The sequence below is a fragment of the Xenopus laevis genome, chromosome 1S (assembly GCF_017654675.1).
Source record: "Xenopus laevis strain J_2021 chromosome 1S, Xenopus_laevis_v10.1, whole genome shotgun sequence".
NCBI lineage: Eukaryota > Metazoa > Chordata > Amphibia > Anura > Pipidae > Xenopus > Xenopus laevis.
The window spans coordinates 81,055,442-81,083,072 of NC_054372.1; the positions used below are offsets into that span (position 1 = coordinate 81,055,442).

The 27,631-nt window shown below is 42.0% G+C and overlaps 1 protein-coding gene across 7 annotated transcripts; it reads left to right on the forward strand.

The window, feature by feature from the left end:
• Positions 1-6,016: 6,016 nt before the first annotated feature.
• Positions 6,017-24,105, forward strand: LOC121399347. Of its 7 annotated transcripts, none has more exons than XM_041579828.1 (4): positions 6,037-6,399; positions 9,361-9,428; positions 9,844-10,203; positions 14,957-15,227. In XM_041579828.1, the coding sequence occupies exons 1-4, from the start codon at positions 6,211-6,213 to the stop codon at positions 15,144-15,146; spliced, it is 807 nt and encodes a 268-aa protein (XP_041435762.1). In that variant the 5' UTR covers positions 6,037-6,210; the 3' UTR covers positions 15,147-15,227. The 7 variants fall into 7 exon arrangements, 3 of the variants coding, with proteins under 3 accessions (XP_041435763.1, XP_041435764.1, XP_041435762.1); XR_005964937.1 differs by having other exon boundaries at positions 6,044-6,455; XR_005964940.1 differs by lacking the exon at positions 9,844-10,203 and having other exon boundaries at positions 6,017-6,504.
• The last annotated feature ends 3,526 nt before the right edge of the window (positions 24,106-27,631 follow it).

Below are 27,631 nucleotides of genomic sequence, written 5' to 3' on the forward strand. Positions count from 1 at the left end.
CTGTTGTAATGGTCAGCTTCCTCAGAGGCTCCCAAAGGGAGTAGTCGGGGCCAAGGAGGAAGCCCAGGAGCAAGAGTCCAAAAGGGATAAACAGGAGTCGTAGACGAGTCACAGGCAAGGGATCACAAGGCAGGCAGCGAAGGGTCAAAAATCCAGAACAGGCAGGAGTCCGAAAGCAGGAATATACAAAGGAAATAACACCTAGGTTCATATAGCAACATAAACCTATACTTGGGCAAAGATAGTGTTCCAGGTGCCCTTTTATTTGAATTTGGTGCTGGGTGATGACGTCATTGCGCCTGCGTCACCGTGCCGGCGCTGAAACCACGTGGACGGCATGGGCGCTGACATTTTGGATCCTGCGCCGCCGGGAGAGGACGCGCTTCCGGCGGCGGCGTTCCTGACAGACGCAAATAAATTATCTGCATAGAATATGCATACACTCTACAATCAGCCCTGAGTGTCCTAGGTGCCAACACTCCCCAACTGAGTTTTTTCACATGGTTTGGGAATGTCCATTTGTATACTCATTTTGGAGGGAAGTCATACTCCTCATTCAGGTTAAAACAGACCTCTTCCTTCCAGTGCAACCAAATATATTGTTATTGAACCAGGTAGAGGATGTTTCCTCAAGGAGGGCACAGTGTACACTGTTGACCATACTATGTATGTATGCCAAGAAACTGAACTGGAAGTCAAGTCTGGGCCCACAGTGCAGAAGTGGGAACAGTTAATAGAAAAATATATCCCGCTTTACAAACTCACCTACATGAGAAGGGGTTGCCCAGAGAAATTTAATAAGGTATGGGGCCTGTGGATGGATAATGACCTGGACATAGATCCACCTGTGCATTTCTAAATAACTAGGAGTAAATAAGCTCCCCATAGACGCGATGATTCTTCTTGCAGAACGTCCGATTTTAGGGAAGTCCGACCAATCCTTCGAAATTATCGTGCTGTTAGTGGGATTCAAACCATCGTACATCTTACGATTTTTCGGCCGAGTCAAAAAATCTTTGTCGGTCCCAGTGCAATCTATCTATGTTTGCAGGGCCAAGCAGGCAGCTCCCCTTTGTATTTCTGGAGAATTGGTCTATTTAGTTGGTCAATTCGTACGATCGCTCCGAGAAAATCATGGTCTCACGATGAGGATCGGGTCTTTTAAAAATCTCAAAATCTATGGCCAGCTTTAGACTGGGGCATTGCGACGTGTCGGGTCAAAACGCATCATCGAGTCCTGCCCTTAGGCATAGAGGCGGGGCAGGCAATTACTTTCACTTTCCATTCAGCACATCCTAGATGTCACTGCTCTCCCCACAGTCCCCCTCTCTCTTTACCATTTAATTGTGTAGCAAGTCCATGGTGATGATCAGGTCCCCCATTGCACAAACAAGATTTTGAGATGATGCAAGGCTTCCCTTAATAACAAAATGTCCACAAATGGCTCCTGCCTGCTTGCTATTATTATGAATTTCCAGACCGAAATAAACAATATTCAAATAATTATGTAGTGTAATTAAAGTTTATTTTGCTTGACTAACGTGATGAAATTGGATTGGTGATAATTTTTCTGGGTGACCGGTCCCCTTTAAAAGTATATACACTGATAAAAACATGGATAGGAAACATTGACACGTTCAATACTTATTTTCCCTGCTGTATTTGACAGTAATCACAGAAATATACATCATAGTCAGGGCCTGATTTTGATTTTGTGTGTCCTTATGACCTCTATTGCCAGTTTGCCTGCTCCCTCTTCTAATATTAGAAGGAAGGAAGCCATACTAGAGACTGGGCTGACACAGATAAAGATTTCCAAACTATATTCTGACCAAACTACTTTGTTTCAACTTATTACAGAGGAGGAAACCTATGCAGCCATTAAAACATTCAAGAACTCTAAATCACTGGGCCCAGATGGATTTCCCCTTCAAATTATAAAGAGTTTGGGAAAATATTAGTCCCCCAACTCAACAAGGTGTTTCAAAACAATTGATTAAAGGGGAACTATTGTGAAAATGAAAATGTAATTTAAGCTTCATCATACTAAAATAAGAAACTTTGTAAATACAATCAATTAAATATTTTGCATTGTTTCTGAATATTTATGTTCACTATCCCTCTCTCATAATCGGTTTCTCTCCATTCTGTCTTCATGCAGCAGTTGGGTGTCAGATCGGGGGCTTCCTTTACTAACAGATGAATTAGAGCTCATTCAAATAACGGATTCCAGTACAAACAAAATAACTGCCTTTTGCACAAATCCTGCATGTAAAGAGACAGGATTTTTGGTGATTTTAATAGAGTTCTAATGCATTTTCTAGGCAAAAGGAGCCCCCTATAAGATATATTGGATCTAACCGTAAATGATTATCTGACACCCAACTCCTGCATGGAGAGAGAATGAAGAGAAACAGATGCTGAGAGAGGGATAGTGAAGATAAACTTGATTATTTCAGAAACGGTACCACAAGTACTACAAGCTAGATTGGCTGTAATTATTGATAAGCAAATCTGTCCCATCTTGTTTTGCTGAAAATTCACAAAACAGCAAAAAATGGCAAAATGCATTAAAGGGTGTCAGGGGGCCTATCGGCTCCCAGTGGGGGAGTCAGGACCAAGGAGGAAGCCCTTAGGGTCAAAGTTCAGGTTCAAGGTACAGGCAAGGGTTAAGGCAATCTCAAGGTCAAAGTCCAGGCAGGAATTCAGAAGGCAGGTTCACAGAGACAGTTTCAGGCAGGGGTCAAGGTTTTAAGAAACAGTTATGATAATGCAAAAGGTACCCAGGAACAAAATAGCAATTGAGTCCTATACTTGGGCAAGGATCCGTTGAACTGGGCGCACTTTTATTTACAAATTTGGCACCACTTTGGTGCAGGCATTGCGACGCGGCGTGCAGCGTCTGAAGCAAAGCCCTTGTGTCATTGCGCCATCTTGGGAGTGATGCCGGAGGGAGGAGACGCGGAGGGTATTGTTTTTTTAACCGTTATTTTATTAAGTCCACGATAATCAATGCAGGGTCGCAGACCACCGTCGTTCTTCTCCACGAAGAAGAACCCAGCCCCTGCCGGAGAAGTAGAAGGACAAATAAATCGCCATTTAAGATTTTCTTGAATATAATCCTTCATGGCGGCAGTCTCCGCAGGAGAGAGAGGATAAGTGCGACCTCTGGGGGGCATGGTTCTGGGAAGGAGATCGACCGGGCAGTCGCAGTGTCGATGAGGAGGGAGAAATTTTGCAGACTTTTTACAGAAAACGTCAGAGAATTCCTTGTAGAAGGATGGCAGAGTTTTCAGATCCTCTGAGACATTCACCCTCTGGAGGGGATTTGCTGGAAGACAGTGCTGTTGACAGAATGAACTCCAAGGAGATATCTGTCCAGAGGACCAATCAATGGTGGGGTTATGCATACAAAGCCAGGGTAGACCCAAGACGACAGGAACAGAGGGGCAAGAAATAATCAGGAATGACAACTTCTCCTTGTATAAAGTCCCAACCTGCACCGGCAATTCCCCAGTCATGGAAATTATTTCGGATGTGGTTTGTCATCAATAGCTGTAACCTGAAGGGGAGTGGTCAATGGATTCAGGGGAACCTCCATATACTTGGCAAAGAGAGCATCCATGAAATTCCCGGGGGCCCCAGAATCAATGAAGGCAGAACCGACAATAGTGGCCAGACGAATCTGAAAAGGCAGAAGAAACCGATGAGAATTCTCTTGGGAACTTGAGGTAACCCCTCCCACATATGTCTTTCCATGATTACCTTGAAGAAGAGGACCCTTGGGCTTCATGGGACAGGAGTTGGCAAAGTGAGACTGACCACCACAATATAGACAAAGCCCCGCCAAACGCCTCCGGAGTTTTTCCTGCTCAGAGAGACGTGCTCTGCCAAGCTGCATAGGTTCCTCCGGCGGAATCACAGAAGTCTGCTGGGGAGAAGGAGGCAACAGAGGTCTTTGAAATCGAGGAGCCAGCATGGGTTGAAATCTCATGAGTCGTCCCTATCTGCTTGATGTTCTCTCAGCCGAGTGTCGACCTTAACAACCAAAGCAAGAAGGTCTTCTACCAGAGTGGGTAATTCACGGGAGACCAGGTCGTCTTTTAGACGGATATAGAGCCCATTGTAGAATGCAGCATGATAGGCATCATTGTTCCAACTTATCTCTGCAGCAAGCGTACGGAATTCGATAGCATATCCAGTCACGATGCAATTCCCTTGACGAATCTGGAACAAGCGGGAAGATACGGTCGCAACCCGACCGGGAGCATTACACACCGCTCTGAATACTTGGAGGAAAGCTTTGGCATCATCAATTAAAGTAGACTCTTTCTCCCAGTGCGGAGACGCCCATCTGAGTGCTTTTCCAGCCAGGGAGTAATTACAAATCCCACTTTAGCTCACTCTGAGTCAAATTCACAGGGTTGCAGGGCAAACCGGATCTGACACTGGTTCACAAAACCACGACAGGCTTGAGGATCACCACTGTAGAGAGGCGGTGCCAGAATACGTGGACCAGTAGTGGAAGACTGTGGGACTGCTGCTGCGGTAACTAGAACTAGTGCTGATGTAGTTGGCGTTAGAATGGACAATTTTTCCAAAATCACCTCCAGAGTTTGTCCAACATAGGATTGCTGCGCTTCATATGCCTCCATGAGAGAATGCAGACCACGAAAGGCCCTACCGAAGTCAGGCTGAGCTTCCTGAGTGGGGTCCATGGCCCAAGTATTATGTCAGGGGGTCGATTTTCTCTCAGTGGGGAAGTCAGGACCAAGGAGGAAGCCCTTAGGGTCAAGGTTCAGGTTCAAGGTACAGGCAAGGGTTAAGGCAATCTCAAGGTCAAAGTCCAGGCAGGAATTCAGAAGGCAGGCAGACAGTTTCAGGCAGGGGTCAAAGTCCAGGCAGGAATTGAGAAGGCAGGCAGACAGTTTCAGGCAGGGGTCAAGGTTTTAAGAAACAGTTATGATAATGCAAAAGGTACCCAGGAACAAAATAGCAATTGAGTCATATACTTGGGCAAGGATACGTTGAACTGGGCGCACTTTTATTTACAAATTTGGCGCCACTTTGGCATTGTGACGTGGCGTGCATCTTGGGAGCGGCGCCGGAGGGAGAAGCTCCGGGCGGCGATCATGACAAAGGGCACCAATCATAACTAAAATCATTTACTAAGTAAATGCACTATGTGAATGTTCAAGAGATCCAATTGTTAAAACAGTTAGAATTGTTTGTTTAATGTAAATCATCAGCTCTCTATACCTTCTGCAAGATCTCCCATATCTCCATTGCAGTTCTAGCTGAGGTAGGCATCTTGGATTTCACTGGCTCCTCCTACCTATATCTTCACAGCCAACAACAACAACTCTGAAATCACGCACATGCTCAGTTGAAATTCCTTGGTTGCTTAGCAACCCTTCTAAGATATTTTTAAATCAGCCAAATCTCTGTGTTAGCTGCTGTTCAGTAGTGCTGTCACCTTCTGGAAGTTAGTGTGTGCCCTTCATTTACATCACCAGCAGGGGACAAGATAGGGAAAGCTTGAGATACTTCTAGTGGAGGAGTTTACTAAAACAAGGCATTCTGAGGAGAATACTCAAGGCAGTACTACAATATGAGCATGCTCCTGAAATTGGCATGTTATAGTCACTGTATGGACTCCCTCAGTGAAAGAACCCATTGGACAAATTAAGGGATTTTTTATAACCTGCAGTTTTTTTCAAAAAACTATATATGTAGTGTCACGGATACAGTACTTCCAGCCACACGACTTTAGTTATGGCTATCGGGGGTCACTAACTCAGTCTCTCACACACACAGGTTAAACTAAAGCGGCCATACACGGGCAGATAAACCTGCCGATATCGGTCGTTTGGACCGATTTGACAGCTTACAGATGAAGCCAGAAGGAATTGTACATCTGGCGCACTGTAACGGATGAAGATAAACGCGCTGCTCACGTTACATGCAGGGAAACACGATGCCCCGATGTTCAGAAAAGATAGGAGCTTAAAGAGGACCTGTCACTTTTCAAACATATGCATATACTGTTTGCAATTCGATTAAACAGACCAGCAGTTAAGAGAGAGATTTTAAAGTTGTACATAACCTTATTTATTCTTACTTCGAAAATAGCCTGACTGGAAAGCGCCATTTTGAATAAAGAGCAGTAAAATCTTCCGTCCTCGCTCCTCTGAGGCTGAAATCCCGCGCATGCGCACTGACCAGAAGATCCTTATCAGGAAGAAAGGAGCAGAGCAAGTAAAAGCATCTTGCGCCGTCTTCTACATTCCACAGCAATTAGCTGACACTAAACGAGTGAAAGCATCGCTGCTCTACTTCCGCATTCCCCAAGAATTACAAGAATCCAAAGACACTGTTTATCTTGGCTGTCGGGGGAAGGTCCGCTTCTGCCAGACAACTGCTTTATTGTTCGCTTCTTCTGTGCATCGTTCAGGGTTAATATAATTGCTTTGGGGCCAATGTTACTGTGGAGCAGCAGCTGGGGTAACAATTACTATGGTGTAGCTAGGATAACATAGTTATTGTGAGGCACAATTGGGTGAACATATTACTGTGGTGCAAAATTAAAGTAAACAAATTGCTGTGGGACACAACAGGGGTTACCATATTACTGTGGGGCACACTGGAGGTTACATAATTACTGAGGCGCACAACAAGGGTTTACACAATTTTGGGGCAGCATGGGGTTTGCACAAATACTGTGGGGCAGCATGGGGGGTAAAATAATTATTGTGGGGCACAACAGCGGTTAACAATTTTTTTGTAGTATTTGTAGAGCAATAGAAAGCAGATAATTTGTACTTGGGACTATAGGAGTGATTGAATATAATTGTTACGATTGCTAAGGGGAAGTACGTTTGCACAAAGGAACATCAGGAGCCAGTAAATATGTACTGCAGGGGGGACAATATATCAAATACAGGACAGCAGGGGGCAGCATAATGGTAGGTGTTGAGGGGGCAAAATATATGGACCACAAAAGTTGGATGCATAGAGGTACTCAGCAACTGCAGGAGGGGCAGCATGTGTGAACAGCTCCTGCCACGCATATAGGCACCATGGGACTGCAGTGGGTGATAGCATATAGGCACTTGGGGGACTGCATAGAGGGACAGCGCTATATATAGACCACAGGATTGCACGAGAGGGGAACGTATATATAGGAACTCATCTAGGGGGATAGGATGGCATATGGGGGCAGTATATAGGTATAGCACAAGTAGGAATGCCAGATACAGTATAGGCACTAGAGGACATCAGAGGGGATGTATATAGGCACCAGGGGGTAGTGGTATATATGGACCACAGGAATGCACAGAGCCCGGTGTAGGGGAATAGGATGGCATACAAGGGGACTATGCATGGAACGAATATAGGCACTAGTAAAATAAGGGGGTGGCGTATAGACACTACAGACCACATAGGGGGCAGCCGTATATATGGACTGCACGGGGGATGTGCATATGGGGGAAAGGACGGCATATGGTGGGGTGCATGTAGGTACAATGGTAAAGTAGGGAGGTGCATATAGACACAAGATGTCATATAGGCATTAGTGGTTATCAGAGCTGTAGCATATAGGCACTAGGGAAAAGTAGGGAAAGTGTATATAGGCAACAGGGGCTCGGATGTGGGACAGTATATAGGGACCACATGGATGTACGGGGGGCTCATATAGGGTGATAGGATGCCATACCTGGCCACATAAAGGGATTAGGGGACCATGCAGGGGATGCATACAGGCACTAGGAAAAAAATAGGAGGTGGCATATAGACTCTAGGAAAACAATATGGGGTGGCATATAGGAACAAGGGGACCACAAAGGGGCAACCATTTATATGGACCACAAGACTGCACAGGGGGATACATATGGGGAAAGGATGGCATATCAGGGTTGCATATAGGCTCTAGGGGACCACACGAGGGGCATTAAATATAGACCACAGGACTGTATGGGGGAGCATATAGGGGAATAGGATGACATACAAGGTCTGCATATAGGGATACTGGAAAAATAAGTATGCTATATATTGGCACTACGGGACTGCACAGGGGGCAGTGGTATATATGAACCACAGGACTGCACGGGAGACTGGGAGGGGGGCAGTATATATGGACCACAGGGCTGTATAGAAAGGGGAATAGGATGACATACAAGGGACAAATATAGTGGGATAGCACGGCATATGGGGGGTTCATATAGGCAGAAGGGAAAAGTAGGGGGTGGCATATAGGCACTAGGGGACTGCACGGGGCAGGGGTATATTTGGACTGCACAGGGGGATGCATATAGGTGCTAGGGAAAGGTATGTGTATTGGCTTATAGCAGTGATCCCCAACCAGTAGCTTGTGAGCAACATGTTGCTCTCCAACCCCTTGGATGTTGCTTCCAGTGTCCTCAAAGCACCTGCTTATTTTTGAATTCCAGGCTTGGAACCAGTCCACATAAGGGCTACCAAATATCCAGTCACAGCCCTTATTTGGCACCCCATGGGACTTTTTCATGCTTGTGTTGCTCCCCAACTCCTTTTACATTTGAATGTGGCTCATGGGTAAAAAAGTTTGGGGACCCCTGGCTTATAGGAACAAGGGGACAGCAGTGGGAAAGCATATAGGCACTAGCAAAAAGTAGGAAAGCCGCATGTACGCACTAGGAGCCAAACTGGGAGGGGGGCAGTATATAGAGACTAAAGGACTGTACAGGTGGTCCATATAGGGAGATAGAATGGCATACAAGGGAAACATAGAGTGGGATAGGATGGCATATGGGGAGTGTGTAGTTATATGGGAAAAGGACTGCACAGGGGTAGCTATGTACAGTATATGGACTACAGGACTGTCAGGGGGGTGTATATAGGTGCTAGGGATATGCTGGTAGGGTGGCATATAGGCACTAGGGGACATCAACATGAACACATACGTATAGCCAATAGGAGACCGCATGGGTGGGTGGTAAATATAGATCACAGGACTGTACGGGTGTTGCATATAGTGGGATAGGAAGGCATACAAGGGTTCATATAGGCACTATGTGACCAATCAATGGAGGGACATTACATATAGACCACAAGATTGTACAGGGGCGCATATAGAGGGATAGGATGGCATACAAGGGATGCATATAGGGGATTTGACAGCACATGGCGGTGCATGTATGCATAAGGAGACCACACAGTGGGCGGACACATAATGTCACGCGGAAGCATAAAATTAGGGGGAGTGGCTTATAGGCACAAGGGGGCAGCAATAGAAAGCATATAAGCACTTGGGAAAAATTTTGTGTGTGTACCATATTGTCTAAAGGGTTTTATTAATATTATAAAAACATTTACAAATAGATACAGAGACCATGGAATGTGTGGAACCTTCTACATCATCTGATATTCCACTCTCAAGAGAAGGAAAGGTACATTTAAAAACAAAATTATATATGAAAGTGTAAATTGCGATTATATTGGCCACGTCATTAATTGAAATATGTGAAATTATTTAGCTGCTCTGTTCTTGCTTATATCAAAGTATTGTAGACAATATAAGGGGTCATCTCTGACCCGAGCGTGTGCAAGTGCAAAATCACTAAAAGCGCAAGAGCCTGGGCCTATTTTGTATTCCAGTTCTGGACTGGGTACCAGTTCTCTGCATTTGTATCAGCTGCTTGCCAAGCTGAAATACTTCTGGGAAGCAAAACACTCAGTAACATTGTTTTTTCAGTTACCCTAAAATAAATCGGGGATTATTCGACAATTCGTATGGATTGCATTTATGCCTATTTGCAATATCTGCCCATTTTTTTCTTTTATTTTGGTCTTCGTATTTTACAGATGGCTTACATTGATGCTAAGGGCTAAGCATGGGGATGGTAAAGATGAACCATGCTTCCCTCAAAATCCTAGGAGGTCAGCTTCAGATCAGAATTCTGAAAACTCTGCAGTGCAACCCTCCCCTAGAATTGGCAACACTGACTGGTGCATATGTGACAACTGTGTGGCAATGCCAACCGATCTTGAATCAAAGTGCTGCAAAGAAATCGACAATATTATTAATGTCACGGATGAGGAATTTTCATGCATCTTACAACATCCCTTTTTTTATGATTATTGCCAACACAGAGAAAGGATAGAAATAAACCTAAAAATGATCGGTCAGCAAAGGCATCCACCTAATGTCCGCGACCTTAACCTGTACCTTGTATTTTAAAAATATATTATATGATATTTGCCTTACGTAAGTCGTATCAATAGTATTAGGCTTTTGACTAAACACTACATTTCAAATTTAATGGGCATTAAGTCATCCTTCCAGAGGTTATTTTAAATTTCTTCACATTGCTCATGCTGAGTGGGATGTGAAGAGCAGTCACTTGCAAACAATAAGCCTTTTAACAATTTAAAGCTTGGTCAAGAATCTTTTTGTATGATTAAAGTCACAATTAATTGCTACTACATCATTTGAATTACAAACTTGTAATTATGGTCAAAGAGGTTTTTGAAACATTTACACATTGATCTAAATATTACACTCTTTAATAAACTTTATTAATAGTAAAATGTAAGATTTTTAAGACTGCTGGAAATCCATTGTGATTGTCCAGTTTAATAGCTATTAAGGGGTTGTTCACATTTGAGTTATGTTATGATGTAGAGAGTGATATTCTGAGACAATTTGCAATTGGTTTTCATTTTTTTATTATTTCAGTTATTTAGCTCTTTATTCACCAGCTCTCCATTTTGCAACTTTAGCAATCTGGTTGCTAGGGTCCAAAATACCATAGCAACCATGCATTGATTTACATAAGAGACTGGACTACGAATAGGAAAGGCCTGGTTAGAAAGATGAGTAATAAAAAGTAGCAATAACAATACATTTGTAGCCTTACAGAGCATTTGTTTTTTACATGGGGTCAGTGACCTCCATCTGAAAGCTGGAAAGAGTCAGAAGAAAAGGCAACCAATTAAAAAAAATAAAGAATGAAGACCAATTTAAAAGTTGCTTAGAATAGACCATTCTATAACATACTAAAAATTAAAGTGAAGATGGTACGACTTTACTAAAGGTGTTTATCTTTCACATTCTACATCAGTTTACAATTTCTGCTAATATCTTTAAAAATTCAAATTTCTACACACAGGTCATTAACAAAAAAATCAGTGTTTCACAGTTGATATACATGTATCAAAAACTACCTATATAAATTACAGTAGGGGTACAAAGGAGAAAGAAAGAAAAGAATGGGTAAAATTGGGCATTTTTTTACATTCAGTAACAGTTTTAATATTGATTGTATATAATTGTAGTCTATTAATTACATACTAAAAGTGATACAATATATAACAAAAACAATTGAGGGTAGTTAGGGAAGATGTGTGTTTAAAGGGGCGGTTCACCTTTGATATAACTTTTATTATGTTATAAAATGGACAATTCTAAGCAACTTTTCAATAGTCTTCACTATTTGTTTTTTAAAGTTTTTAAATTATTTGCCTTTTTCTTCTGACTGTTTCCAGTTTTCAAATGGAGGTCACTGACCCCTTCTAAAGAACAAGTGTTCTATAACACTACAAACGTATAGTTTTTGCTACTTTTTATTACTAATCTTTCTATTCGGGCCTCTCCTATTCATATTCCAGTCTCTTATTCAAATCAGTGCATAGTTACTAGGGTAATTTGGATCCTAGCAACCAGATTGCTGAAATTGCAAATTGGAGAGGCTCTGAATAAAAAGCTAAAAAACTCAAAAACCACAAGTAATAGTAAATTAAAACCGATTGTAAATTATCTCAGAACATCACTCTTTACATCATGCTAAAAGTTAGCTCAAAGGTGAACAACCCCTTTAAGTTATATAGTAGATAATGCACCCCCTACCGTAATTTATATAGATATTAGAAGTCACAGAGGAGTTACAGTCTGGCCCATAGGGAATTAGCTGGTCTGTAGATTATATAGTGGATAATGTACCCCCTACTGTAATTTATAAAGATATTATTAGACACTGAGGAGTTATGTGAAAAGCACGAGGCTGCACGAGTGCTTTTATACAGGTCACATAACTCCATGGTGACTAATAATATCTTTATAAATTACAGTCGGGGGTACATTATCCACTATGTACCCCCTACTGTACAGGTCACATAACTCCAAGTACAGTATGCATTATAATCTACAGTTTGCATGTCTAGTGTTTTACAGTGTCTGTGTGTGCAGAGTTTTACTGGCATTGCTTATGTGCTACAAAATTATACTTTTAAGGCTGATTACATTTTTTCCCTGTAGTTACTTTTTTGGGGATAAGTACCTGTTTTTGAATTCCATCAGCTATTTTCATTTTGCCTTGTTGCCTGCATTGAGTGACGTCATCAGTTGCAAAATAAAAGAAAGCTGAGGGGGGAAGGTGAATAAAGGAAGGTGACAGAATCCAGGAACAGAGTGATGAATAAAGGCGGAGTGAAACCGGAGATTGACTGTGTGAGGGCTGAGGGAGACAGGAATGGCATCATGGAGGGAGGAGCTCAAGGAGCGGACACGGAGGAGCAGGAAGTGAAAGATAAAATGGTGGATGGAAGGGGAGTGAGGGTGAGACAGAGAGGAACTATGTGAAAGGGAGGGAGTATGGAACGCATATTAGGACATTGTATGGGGAAATCCATCTCCTGTATGCGATCTGCTATGCTAGAGGAATGCAACGTCGCCTGCTTTTCCACTCACCCCTCCTCAAAGCAGATGTCACACCTCACTCCTCCCTTCTCAGCTGTCAGGTCCTGCTCCTCATTCCTCCCTCCTCAGCCATCCCACCTGGGTCCTCGTTCCTCACTTCTCCCTCCTCAGTCATCCGTCCTGGGTCCTAGCTTCTCCTTTCTCAGCTGTAACTTGAATTTGACTGCTGCAATTTAAAAACCTAAAACACCTATTGGCTAAAACAAATGGCAAGAACAAATAACTATAATCAGGGCGCAGGGCTGAATATGCGCACCCTATTGAGTGAGGAGAAAGTGATAACAACCGAGGAGGGAGATGCTAGAACCCAGGACGGATGGATGAGGAGTGAGGAATGAGGACCTAGGACTCATGACTGACGAGGGAGGAGTGAGAAGCGAGGACCCAGGACGGATGGCTGAAGAGGGAGGAGTGAGGTGTGACATCAGCCTCAGAGGATTGGTGAGTAAAAAAGCATGCCATGCTGCATTCCTCTTGCTTAGGACAGTGTATGCAGGACAATGATTTCCCCTGATGATGTCCTAAAATGCGTTCCATAAGGGAGACCAAACAGTCATTATGCGATGGGAGCCAGACAGAGCAGAGGGGAGGGGCTAGGTAGAGGGGGATCTGACACTGATTTAAACAAGCCATGGCTGTGAGACAGGAGGAGTGCACCGTGTTAAGAAAGAGCTGACCCATGGAATTAGACAGAAGCGGAACGCAGTGGAGGAAGAGAGCAGCGGCAAGTGATCTCTCTAGCTTATAAACGACGCGTACTGACGTAGGAACGTGCCGTTTATAAGTATAGAATTTACAGTTTGGTCCTATAGGAAAATGACCAAACTGTAGATTATAATAAATAAAGTACCCCTTGTTGTAAAATATGAGAATATTAGAAGTAACCTTGGAGTTCCATGACCTGTATAAAAACACTCGGCCTTCGGCCACATGCTTATATCATGGAACTCCTCGGTGACTTATAATGTCCTTATATTTTACAATAGGGGGTACTTAATTCACTATATAAACTGTGCGCTCTTACGTCAGAGCTCGCCGTATATAAAGTGTTCAGACAGCAGTTATCACTGCCTCACTCTCCTGCCTGTCCGTCTGACATCTGACTTCCTCCACTTCCTTCTCACTCGCTCCTCCTTTTCTAGTCTTCAGGGGGAATGTAATAAAAGTTGGTAAAGGAAAAATATTCGCAATGTGAAAAGTTATGCCTCTGTGTGAACATATTTGCCTTTGTGCGAATTTAATATAGCTTTGCGAACCCAGAAACTGTTTAGCGACCACTTCCGACAGTGGAAGAAGGTTTGCAAATTTTTATAGTTAGCACCAGTGCGCAGTGAATGTAATATAACTTCTTACTGAAAAAGTTGTTACGTTTGCTCCAAAAGATTACGACACCTTCAAGCACTTCTTAAAAGTGCAATGCGCAATAAAAAAAATCGCAATTTAATAGTTTAACGAAGAGTATTTACATTGTCTTGTTCCGTCTGCCTCTCCCACCCACATCCCTCTCCGGTCTTGTGCCCTCTGCAACTCCGATTATACATTTGCGATAAAACTGTAATTTTTGCTGCCTCTGTCCCTCTCCAATCATCTCCGGTTTTGCCCCTCCCCTGCATCTTCCACCCTTCATGTCTCCTTTCCCCTTCTGCCACTAATTAACCTTTAGCAATATAACATGTATGGCCAGGATGCCACAGATGCCACATGAAAATATATCTACAGGGAGACACATTAATAAAATTAAAAACCACAATGACCCTGCATATAGAAACACTGTAGATTATAATGAAGAATGCACCCCCTACAGAAATTTATAAAGATATTAGTCACCTCGGAGTTATGTGACCTGTATAAAAACTATATGGTCACGTAACTCCTCCGTGATTTCCAATATGTATATAAATTACAATAGGGGGTGCATTATCCACTATATTATATTCTTTAGTGATGCTGAAATTATTTTCACTTTTCTAATGTGCTTTCAGTCTGGTAATTGCCCAGATTACACTGGGTCCTTATCTTGAATTTACTGGCACAAGCACAATTATTCACTTCTGCAGAGAAGGCCTGAGATAAAAAAAAAAGAAAACTAGACGCAAGCTTCTTCCCATAGGTTGTAGGACATTTTTAGGACTTCTCACCTATTGAACCTAATTTATCCACTTAGAATATTTTACTGTGCTATAGTATACTGCATAAAGAATTCCTATGTACTAATTACAGATTACTACGGAAAACAGCATACAAAGGTTTTTCAGCCTGGATTCATGGGTATCTAGGAAAAGGAGTTCGGAGACCTATTCCGTCCTGTGCTGTAAAGGTCATCAGGGACAAATTCCCAGATCCTGAGGAATTATATATGGGATTCCGCCAACACCAGGATTACCCTGCTGAATATATGGCCCTTGATTAAATATTTTGAAATCAAATGTGTTTTGCAACCTTATATTACTTGTTGACCAGTTATATTACAATATAAAAAATAACATACATATGTAAGAGTGAGAATCTTTTATTAATTTATATTTCAGCCTCCATCATCCACAAAAGAGCCGACCTGTCAAGCACCATTTTTTTATTCATTAAAACTCACTGTACTTACTTTTAAAAAATACACATTTCATAAAATATGAACATCAATACCAAAAATAATAGGAGTATTTGTTTATTTTTAACATTAAATAAAAAAATAACATTAAACATTAACACCAAAACAGCATCTGTAAAAATAAAATTAAAAAATCCAGCATCTTGGTCCGGTTCATCAACAAAGGGGAAAAAAGTAAAGAACATCATATTATATATTTTATCTTAAATGGTGGTTCAACTTTAAGTTAACTTTTAGAATGTTAAAGAATGGTCAATTGTAAGAAACTTTCCAATTGGTCTTCATTATTTATTTGTTCTAGTTATTTAATTATTTGCTGCCTTCTTCTGACTCTTTCCAGCATTCAAATGGGGGTCACTGATCCCATTTAAAAAACAAATGCTCTGTAAAGCTAACATTTTACTGTTATTCCTACTTCTTATTACTCTTCCTCCTATTCAAACCCTCTCCTATTTGTATTCCAGTCTCTCATTAAAATCAATGCATGGTTGCTAGGGTAATTTAGAACCTAGCAACCAGATTGCTTAAAGGACCAGTAATTTTTTTTAATTCGTTTTTACTTAAAGAAAAAAACCCCCACAAGGCAGTTTTTACTTTAATTGCGCAAAGTCTTTATTAAGAAATTACTTACTGATTCTCTGCTTGCGCTCCTCTTCAGAAACGGTGACAGGGCGACGATCCATTGTGCGGCGCACGATTTCTCCTCCCTGCCTTCTGTAGGAGATAGCCAGGGAGGAGAAATTGAGTGCTGCACAATGGATCGTTGCCATATCGCCTTTTCCGAAGCAGAGAATCGGTAAGTAATCTCTCAATAAAGACTTTGCACATTTAAAGTTAAAACTGCCTTGGTGTTTTTTTTTCATTAAAAATTAATTTTATAACAAAAATTTTTTTTTATGTTACTGGTCTTTTAAATTGCTAACTGGAGAGCTGCTGAATAAAAAGCTAAATAACTCAAAAACCACAAATATTAAAAAATGAAAACCAACCGCAAATTGTCTCTTTTCTTCATACCAAAAGTTAATTTAAAGATGAACAACTCCTTTAAACATGTTTTTTTTTATTAATCTTATATATGCACATATTTAGGATTTAAAATCAGCTAATATAAGTCTGCAGTACAATGCTAATATTAGACATGCAGAAATAGTAAGCTATGACTATATCCAGCACCATCACAAATTCATGAGACTTTGAGTTTTGTACTCACAGTTAAACCTTTTTTTTCTCTTTTCCTAAACTGGGGGACACCGTCATCATGACAAAATAGTTCCTACAGCTGAAGAAAGGTTAAAGGGACTTATCCTCCTGTTCAGAGCTACATCCCCTGCTTGCTTTCCTCTATCTTTAGTTTAGATAACAGCACAGAGAAGAGGTGGCGCTCTGCACTCCAAATTTTGTAATCCAAGAGCCACAGCTACAATGTCTTAACCTATGAAAACCTTAGGAACAACATAAATCAAAAACATTAGGGGGCTGATTCACCAAGGGTCGAATATCGAGGGTTAATTAACCCTCGATATTCGACTGGGAATTAAAATCCTTCGACTTCGAATGAACGATTCGAAGGATTTTAATCCAACGATCGAAGGATTATCCTTCAACCAAAAAAATTTAGGCAAGCCTATGGGGACCTTCCCCATAGGCTAACATTGAGTTCCGTAGGTTTTAGATGGCGAACTAGGGGTCGAAGTTTTTTCTTAAAGAGACAGTACTTCGACTATCAAATAGTCGAACGATTTTTAGTTTGAATCCTTCGATTCAAAGTCGTAGTCGAAGTAGCCCATTCGATGGTCGAAGTAGCCCAAAAAACACTTCAAAATTCGAAGTTTTTTTACTTCGAATCCTTCACTCGAAGTTAGTGAATCGGCCCCTAACTGTAGGGAGGGAATGCATGTGTCTCCCAATTTAGAAGAAGAGAAAAGGATGTAACAGTGAGTACCAAAGTCTCTTTATATCTTCCATGGATTGAAGAGAAACAGGCTCCACAGAGGAATCTTTCAAGAACCCATGAGGAAGGCTCCCAGAATAAAAGATGTCTAGGTAGAAAAAGCCTGTTGCACCCTACTCCTAAAATAGGCCTAAGCTGAGGCCTGTGTATGCACCATGTAAAATTAGAGTAGTTCTGCCTGGAACAAAAATGGTGGTGAACAGCCCCTTACAGCATACACTCTGAAAATGCCAACTTTAGGCCCTTCTTGCAGGATGAAAAGAGAGTCAGTCCTACGGATACTTTGGTTGCCTGAACATAATGCAAAACACAACCATACCACATTGAGATAAGGTATCTTCAGCTCAGTGGGATGATGGGGAACAAAAACAAGGTACTACAGTGTCCTAGTTTATGTGAAAAACATAGACAACCATGGAGAGGAAGTTTCAAACCAGCCATAGGATCCCTTTGTCAGTATGAAATACCAAGCATGGTGACCTGCAGGATAATGAAGAGCTCAGATACCTGTCCTGTGGAGGTGATTGCTACCAAAAAACCACCTTACAATTTAAAGATGCAGTTAGAATCGGAGCTCATCCAGGGATGTGTGTCCTCTCGTCCGGACGCTGTTCTCGCGGGCCTCTCCACAGTGTTACCGTTACTAGTAAAACGAAATACTTCCACATTCTTCAGCACTGTCTGAGACTCCAGGAGAGGACACTGTTGATTACAAAAGAGGATACCGTTGATTATCACAAATCAGCTTTATTTCAACACACTGTGTGGAACAATTATTGGGCAGGGGTGTGCTCAGACTGACGCATTTCTTGCCAAAACACTCAGTACTTCCTCAGAGTAAGTGCAGAGTGTTTTGGCAAGAAACGCGTCAGTCTGAGCGCAACTACTGCACAATAATTGTTCCACACAGTGTGTTGAAATAAAGCCGATTTTTGATAATCAGCGGTATCCTCTTTTGGAGTCTCGGACAGCGCTGAAGAATGTGGAAGTATTTCGTTTTGCTAGTAACGGTAACACTGTGGAGAGGCCCGCGAGAACAGCGTCCGGACGAGAGGACACACATCCCTGGATTAGCTCCGATTCTAACTGCATCTTTTCTAATACTTACAATTTAAAGTAGCCAGGTTGATGGAATTGATCAGTCTGAAGGATTAAAAGAACTGGGTTTAAATCCCAAGGAATCAAAAGCCTATAGAGAGGTGCCAGATGGGTTACTCCCTGCAAGGAGGTTGTCATGACAACTGTCCAGGGGTGGTTTGTAAAGGGATTACCCATTATGTAGCTATGAGGTTGAATCCACCACACTAAAATTCCAGCATTCCGTGTTGAACGGGAATGCTCTGATCCAATACAAGGTGATCTGAATCACTCTCTGGTGTCAAAACCATCATCCCCAGAACTCTCATGGCCAGTTGAAGTGGCACCCTCTATGTATGTAGGCAGGTGATCTTCATGGGTGTAAGTTGTGTGAAAGTGTGTATTTAAGTGTGTATAAATGTGCTGGTGTGCAAAATAAATAAGCAAAAAAAAGGAATCTTTACTAAAATCTGTGCAAAAGTGTATAAATGTATTTAAGTTTGTATAAGTGTGTAAATAAAGGCCACTTAACGTTCCTGGAGCAGGATGGCCAATCTGGTTGCTGGAGGGGTCCTGGAGGAGCGTGCCTGTGTTCGTACCCCACAAAATGCAGTCAATGTGTTGATTTTTCAATAGCTGAAGTGACCTACAGGACTACTTGTATGCGCTAACTTCATTTTGGGGCCTCTAAATGCCAGAAACTTTGGTAAACCTATGCACAGTGGGCATCAAACTGTTTGGTGGACCCCTGGCAATCAAATTTAGGATGGTTTTTCTTGGTACATAATGATATGTGGGCGATACAATGCTGGAAAGTTGAAGCTTTGAGGCAATTTTCCGATATTTCACCAAAATCGCCAATTTTAGGAAAGCCTTGCGACTTAGTAGTGTGGATCGAAAAGACATGGGTACACATTTTAGATTTGCCAGAATGTGTACTTTCTAAAAATATATGGTTGTTGTAGGTAAACCCATTTTTCTGTTTTTTTACCCCACAAAATGCAGTAAATGTGTTGATTTTTCAATAGCTCAATAGCTGAAGTGGCCTACAGGACTACTTGTATGCACTAACTTCATTTTGGGGCCTCTAAATTCCAGATACTTTGGTAATCGTATGCAAAATAGGCATCAAACTGTTTGAAGGACCCCATGCAATCATATTTAGGATGGTTTTTCTTTGTATGCAATGATATGTGGGTTAATATGATGCTGGAAATTTGAAGCTTTGAGGTAATTTTCAGGTATTTCACCAAAACCGCCAATTTTAGGAAAGCCTTGCGACTTAATAGTTTGGATCGAAAAGACATGGGTACACATTTTAGATTTGCCAGAATGTGTACTTTCTAAAAATATATGGTTGTTGTAGGTAAACCCATTTTTCTGTTTTTTTACCCCACAAAATGCAGTAAATGTGTTGATTTTTCAATAGCTCAATAGCTGAAGTGGCCTACAGGACTACTTGTATGCACTAACTTCATTTTGGGGCCTCTAAATTCCAGATACTTTGGTAATCGTATGCAAAATAGGCATCAAACTGTTTGAAGGACCCCATGCAATCATATTTAGGATGGTTTTTCTTTGTATGCAATGATATGTGGGTTAATATGATGCTGGAAATTTGAAGCTTTGAGGTAATTTTCAGGTATTTCACCAAAACCGCCAATTTTAGGAAAGCCTCACGACTCAGTAGTTTGGGGTAGAAAGACATGGGTATCCATTTAAGATTCGACAGAATGTGTACTTTCCAAAAATGTATGGTTTTGGTTTTCCCCCGCAAAAATTGCAGTAAATGTGATGATGTTCTAGTAGCTGAAGTGAAGTCCTGGAAAATTTGTATGTGTTAACTTAATTTTGGGGTCTCTAAATGCCAGATACTTTGGTAATCTTATGCACAAAGGGCATCAAACTGTTTGGTGGACCTCTGGCATTCAGATTTGAGATATTGTTTTTTGGCACCTAACAGGGCCAGAACTAGGGGTAGGTAGAATAGACACATGCCTAAGGTGCAAACTGGGGGGGGGGGGCGGCACTGGCACGCACTGCCTCTCCTACCTCCTAGTCCAGTCCCCACTCTGGCACATGAGCGATCATACCTTTCGCGGACACCTTTTGGTCACTACGACCAATCAGGCTGCCTAGGGCGTTTGGCCCGGCGCAGGTACCTAATACTGTGTGGGACATGTGGAGCAGCAAAGTAAAATCTTTCAAGTGATTTTTCAGAATTTTAGTAAATCTTTATAAAAACAGCTTTGTTGTGTGGTAGTTAGGAGTAGAGAGACATAGTTACCCATTCTGGTATCGGCAGAATGTGTATTTTTCAAAAATATATGTTTTTTCTGGAGTAAATTTACTGTTTAAGGATTATTTAGGCTTTGGAATCTAAGTATTGTGATTTTTGTGTTCTGCTTTCACAATTCGGTATTTTACTGCTGGGAGTTTTTGCTGTACAGAATCCGTAAATCTCCCTAAAACTATACATATCTGGTTTTGGCACGTTAGAGAGACATGAGGATTTCCAAATCAGTTTGATGTTTGTGCTTGCATTGAAATAAATCACATATTATTATTTTTTTTTTTTGGTATTTGAGCTATAAATCTTTTCACAGAGGTGGAAATACATCAAAGATTTAGAAAGTTCAGGTTGTAACGAAAAAACACTGTATACTTTTCCCAGGTAAACTAAAGGTTTCCCCTCAGAAAATGCCCCTAAATTGAGAAAACACAAAAAGTTCCAAAAACGTCTGACACTGAGTGCAAATGAAATTTGAAATTCTGCTGGAACGTAAAGGGTTAAAAAGGTTCTTTTCCCCCTTTGAGTTAACTTTTAGTATGATGTAGAGTGATATTCTGAGATAATTTGCAAATGGTTTTCATTTGTAGTTTTTGAGTTATTTAGCAGCTCTCCAGTTTGCAATTTTAGTAATCTGGTTGCTAGGTTCCAAAGTACCCTAGCAACCATGCACTGATTTCAATAAGAGATTGGAATATAAATAGTAGAGGTCTTACAGAGCATTTGTTTTTATAGATAGGGTCAATGATCCCCATTTGAAAGCTGGAAAGAGTCAGAAGAAGAAGGCAAATAATTCTAAAACTAAGAAAAAATTAAAGCCAATTGAAAAGTTGCTTAGAATTGGTCATTCTATAACACACTAAAACAACTTAAAGTTGAACCACTCCTTTAAGGCAAAGAGGAAATAAATTGCAGGGTGACTAATCTCCTTGTCTTTCAAGACCCTAAGAGAAAATGAAAGGAAGGACCATCTGAAAATAAAACACTAACATTATAAGATGGCATTTTCTCTGTCAAAAATAGTTTTTAGCATCAACAGAGAGGATAGGCATCTGCCTGTCAGCGCACATTTGCGTCACTTCATTTGCACACAAAATAAATAAAAGTGCATATATCTGTGGCTAAATCTGCTCTGCTCTGTCCACTGATGCAGGTGCTTTGCCTATTTGTGCATTGTAAGGGACGGATTTGAGGAAGCGGCGCCGGAGGCCCCATGGTCCCATCGCTGGGCGCTTTGCGCGCACCCCCTGTTGTGGCCACATGGTCACAGTCTTATACGTGAAACCCCCATGCGTATGTGAACATCTCAAACACCAGAGCATCCAGTGATCCTTAGGATGCGGCTGGGCGGATGCTGCCCCTAACATTTTTTCGCCCTAGGCCAGGGCATTTGTGGCCTTGCAACAAATTTGGGCGGGTGCATAGTAAAAACATCAGATGGTGAATAATGTTTTTCCCTGCTGACTTTTCTAGGAGTATGAATCAATCTAGCCATTATATTGCATTGTATTTTTAGTTTTCATCACATAGAAGGATATGTAGGTGTTCCCTAAGCAGTGTTACAGCAATGTGTGTTGCTCTCAGGTGGATCCTTTGCTGTCGGGGGTTAAAAGCATAGTCAAAAATGAAGAGGGGGGAGTAGAACCTCTGTAATAAAACCAGCAATACAAAAGGATAACATTGTGCAAGACAATGTCACAATGCCTTCTTCTCCTTTAAAGTACCATTATTTATGTCCTATAAATGAAAACACTGCTTTTCAGTAACCCTCAAAGCCTTTTTAACCTTCTGCGCTTCCCTGCCTCTTCACCTCGTAAGCCTCCCCCTCTACAATGTTAATATGGTACCAAGAAAATTCCTTTCTATAATTTAGAACTTCTATCTCCCTGCTTCTTTCCCCCACATAACTTATAATACGCAGGGGGAGCGGAGCCTTCAACTTTACAAACTAAAGCTCTGTTCCAAAAGGACAGGGAGGCGATGCAAAGAGGGTTCTGCGAGAAGGAAATGGATATAACTTATTTGTAAGGCACAGATGTGGATGCGAGGGGAAATCCTCCACTTTCAGTGAGCGGTATGTGGGAGGCTAAGTGAAGCGTTCAGAAAGCACAGGATGCGTCCGGGCTTGCAGCGGCGGGGGAACAAGGTACAGACTTTTATCAGCTTAATTAATGAGAGCTGGCCGAGGCATAGTAACCTGTCAAGGAGGCAAATAAAAATGTACGTTCTTAGCTACTTCTGCTGGGATTTGCTTTCTTCTTCTACGACCACTTCCTTTATTCTCCTCCCGCAGATTCAGATTAAAATGGCTGAGGTGAAATCTCACGAGATTTTGACTCACCATATTTTTTCCCATGAGGCTTTGCACACGACTTTCAGAAAGTCGGGACTTGTGGAGTCTCGTGCACACTTTTAAAACTCAGCAGTAGTTACATTTATTTGGAAAAAAATGGAGGTATGTGATTACTGTTAACTCTTCAATTACAGTTCTACTATCAGTAAAAAAGTGACAGGTTTCCTTTAAATTAAAATAGGCGCGATTCCACAAACAGCCACCAGGTGGCGCCTGATCTACACTCTATGATTTACAAATTGTCATCTATATAGGTCTCCAGTAGCACTAAGTAGATACATCCATTGGCACATATAGGAAGTAGTGGTGGCTTTGTGTATTGCGTGCATGTCTCTGACCAGTGGTTTTCATGTTCAACTCCCAGAATAATTTTTTTCTTCAGCACCCCCCCATTTTTCATTTTCCCCTGTGTCCCTCTCTCAGTTCGTTTTTTTCATCTGCCCTTCTGTCTCCCCAATTTTTTTATTATCCTCTGTCCCCTCTCTCACCCTGTTTTTTCATGTGCCCTTCTGTCTCCCCAATTTTTTATTTTTCTCTGTCCCCTCTCTGTCCGTTTTTTCATCTGCCCTTTTGTCTCCCCAATTTTTTATTTTTCTCTGTGTCCGTTTTTTCATCTGCCCTTCTATCTCATTAAGTTTTCATTTTTCTCTGTCCCCTCTCTCAGCCCGATTTTTCATCATGGAGGAAAGAGACATTGGACAAAGGAAATTCGACGGGGAGGGAGAAAGACATGGAGGTGGCTGAGGAGAAAAAAAATGGAGGAAAGAGAAACACCTAAAGGCTTAATGAGCTGTTTTATGCAATGTATTTCTATAGAGACAAACATTGTGCAAGTGTCTAGTTTACCGTTAAAAATATATAAGGGTGGCAAAGATACTAAAGTGACACTGTGGAAGACACAATGGTTTCAGTATTTGTAAGAGATCAAAGTAGAGGGAAAGGTGTTACAGTTATTTAGTTAATCCACTCAAGACGCTGGCAATGTGCAAAACACAATGGAATCACTAATCCTGTGAATAAACTGGAAACATCATTTATTACCAAAAGGAAAATTGTTTATTTTTTTTGCACACAAGTATAGATTGATATTCATTTTCCCGTGTCCCTCTCGCATCCTGATTTTCTCATTTTTCTGTGTCCCTCACTCAGCCTGTTTTTTTTATTTTCCTGTCCCCTCTGTCAGTCCGTTTTTTCATCTGCCCTTCTGTCTCCCCAATTTTTTATTTTTCTCTGTCCCCTCTCTCAGTCCGTTTTTTCATCTGCCTTCTCTCTCCCCAATTTTTTATTATCCCCTGTCCCCTCTCTCAGCCCCATTTTTCATCTGCCCTTCTGTCTCCCTAATTTCTCATTTTTCTCTGTCACCTCTCTCACCCTGTTGTTTTTTCATCTGCCCTTCTGTCTCCCCAATTTTTTATTTTTTTCTGTCCCCTCTGTCGTTTTTTCATCTGCCTTTCTCTCTCCCCCATTTTTTATTATCCCCTGTCCCCTCTCTCAGCCCCATTTTTCATCTGCCCTTCTGTCTCCCCAATTTTTTATTTTTCGCTGTCCCCTCTCTAAATCCGTTTTTTCATCATGGAGGAAAGAGACATTGGACAAAGGAAATTCGAGGGGGAGGGAGAAAGACATGGAGGTGGCTGAGGGGAAAAAAATGGAGGAAAGAGAAACACTGGGCAATCTTTCCTAACCTAAAAGGCTTAATGAGCTGTTTTATGCAATGTATTTCTTTTTTTTAAAATTTGTTTTTATTAACTTTTTCAAAAAGACATACAAAAGTACAGAAGAAAACAAAAGAAAGTCTTACAATTGTCTACCTAGGGTAGTCAGAGGTTACATATTAGGTACAACAAAGCGATATGCCTGCATTTGCTTCATGAAGAGCAACACAACCATGCCTAAGTCACTGCTTGAAATGAGTGAGTAGCAGTGTCAGGCAACTCAAGCCAAGGACCCCATATCTTTAGGAATTTTTCGGGACACCCTCTAGCTAAATACACAGCCTTCTGCAGGGGGAGAATTTCGTTTATTAATCGTTTCCATCGACTTAAAGAGGGGGGGCAAGTATCCTTCCAGGTCAGCAAAATGGCTTTCTTAGCATAATAGAGTAGTTGCAAATAAAATAATCTCTGGCAACGGGGAAAATTAAGTGGTTCAGTGAGACCCATTAGACATAGCTCCGGGGAGCGAATATTCGGTAAATCAAAGCTAGATTGAATATAATCTAGTACCGACCCCCAGTAACCTTGTATACTAGGGCATTCCCAGAACACATGGAAGAGAGTACCAACCTCCACACCACATTTGTAGCATGTGTCTGGTGTTCCCGGGTAAATCTTGGCAAGTCGTTGGGGGGTGAGATACACCCTGTTGAAAAATTTTATCTGTATCAGTCTATCCCTATTTGAAATGAAAAGTTCTGGAATCTGCTCTATGACACCCTTCCAAGCCTCCTCATCCATAGTTGGGATATCTACTTCCCATTTTAGGCGTAAACGTTCCACATGTGAGCCCGAGGATTTCTGTAAAATAGCGTAAATCCATGATATGGCTTTTTGGAGCCCTGGCTGCCGGAGATATCTTTCAAGCGTACATTGGTTTAAGTCTAAGGGACGGAACCGAAACTGGGCCTGAAAGGCATGGCGCAGTTGCAGATAGCGAAATATCATATTAGATGGTAGCTGATGCTCTGTTTTCAAGGTCTGGAAGGGTTTAAGCTGCCCTCTCTCTACAATATGGGTTAAGTATTTGATTCCCATAGACGCCCAAAGCCCAGAATCGGGAAGCCCCTTAAAATGTTGAAGTTTGGAGTTCTCCCATAAGGGGGTACCAGGCGACCAGGTATCTTGGCGTGGGGTACATGCGCTTCATATATAGATTGAAAATTTTTATCACTGGGGTCATAGATGAAGTATGGGGAAAAGCGGAGTTCTCTCCTCTGTACAAATGATTTGCCAGGGCCTCAAGTGAGGTGGCACACGCCGCTTCCACCAAAAGGGCATGATTATTCATATCTACCGTCAGCCACCAGTGAGCATAAACCAGTTGTGAGGCATGGTAATAAAGTAAAAAGTTTGGCAACGCCAGGCCTCCCCCTGATGTAGGGGACTGTAGGGCTGCTAGGCTGATACGGGGGGCTCGATTCTCCCAAAGAAAGGAGCTGGTTATTTTATCCAGTTGTTTGAACCAGCTTTGGGGTATATATGTTGGGGCATTATGTAACATATATAAAAATTTAGGCAGGAAAATCATTTTGACAAGGTTCGCCCTTCCCACTAGGGAGAGAGGAAGGTTGGCCCAGGTCGTAGTTTTCCTGCGGTATTCCTGTAAGACAGGGTCTAAGTTGTTGGGTATATATTCTTTGGGGTCTCTATGGATTATCACACCTAGATACTTAAAGGAGCTAGTCCATTGCAGAGGAGAGGGGGTTCGGGCCAGGGGTGGTATCTGATCGATTGGGAATATTGTAGATTTCTCCCAATTTACTCTAAGCCCAGAGTGAGCACCGAACTGGTCAACCACTTGCAGAAGCCTAGTTAGCGAGGCCCCCGGGTCTGCCAGATATACCAGCATATCATCGGCATACAAGGACACCTTCTCTTCCAGCTGACCTAATCTGAGACCAACTATGCCTGGATCTCTGCGAATCTGAACGGCCAGTGGTTCTATCGCTAACGCAAACAGAAGGGGGGAAAGAGGGCAGCCCTGCCTCGTGCCTCTATGTAGCTCAAACGGTTCTGAAAGGTAGTTGTTGACTTTGACCTGCCCCGTTGGGGATTTATACAGAGCTTTTATCCACTTGACAAATCTGTCCCCCAGACCAAAGCGGGCCAGGACCTCCCACAGATAAGACCACTGGACAGTATCAAAGGCCTTGGCCGTGTCCAATGAGACCACAACCCTCACTCCCCTGTTATCATGGTGGGCTTGAATATTTGTATACAGACGCCTAATATTGATATCTGTTGCTCTTCCTGGCATGAAGCCAGTCTGATCTGGGCAAATCAGATGCTCTATTACCCCTTTAAGCCTGGTAGCCAAGACCTTGGCAAATATCTTAATGTCTGCGTTCAGTAACGAAATGGGACGATATGAGTCGCACAAGTGGCTGGGTCTGCCCTGTTTTAAGATCACAGTTATCGTCGCTAAAGAGCAGGAGAGCGGGATACTGCCGGACTCAGCAGAATCATTAAAAAGTGAGGCCAGGATAGGGGCCAACAGAGTAGCATTCGCCTTGTACCACTCAAGCGGTATTCCATCCGGGCCGGGGGCTTTATTATTAGGGAAGTTAGCTATTGCGTCTTTAATCTCATCGGCCGAAATAGGGGAGACTAAGGATTCAATCTGTACACCAGTTAGTTTTGGGAAGGGTGTCAGCTCCAAATATTCTTCCATTGCGGTCCTATCGTAGCAACCTGATTGATATAAGTCCCTGTAAAAAATCCCAAAGGCATTCGCTATTGCTTTAGCGTCTAAGAGCTCCTCCCCGGAGGGTGCAATCAATCTAGGTATGACTGTCAGCTGCGTGGGGTCCTTCGCTAAAAGCGCCAGCAATTTGCCACTCTTATCCCCTCTATCATACCAGGCAGCCCGCCTATTCACTTCGAACTGGGAGTATTTATCGG

Excerpts from the sequence above, each read along its gene's own strand:
- LOC121399347 (XM_041579828.1), top strand. The coding sequence starts at position 6,211 with ATGCGCACTGACCAGAAGATCCTTATCAGGAAGAAAGGAGCAGAGCAA. Across the intron at positions 6,400-9,360 it reads ATCTTGGCTGTCGGGGGAAG|ATACAGAGACCATGGAATGT; the intron begins GTCCGCTTCTGC and ends ATTTACAAATAG. Across the intron at positions 9,429-9,843 it reads CACTCTCAAGAGAAGGAAAG|ATGGCTTACATTGATGCTAA; the intron begins GTACATTTAAAA and ends CGTATTTTACAG.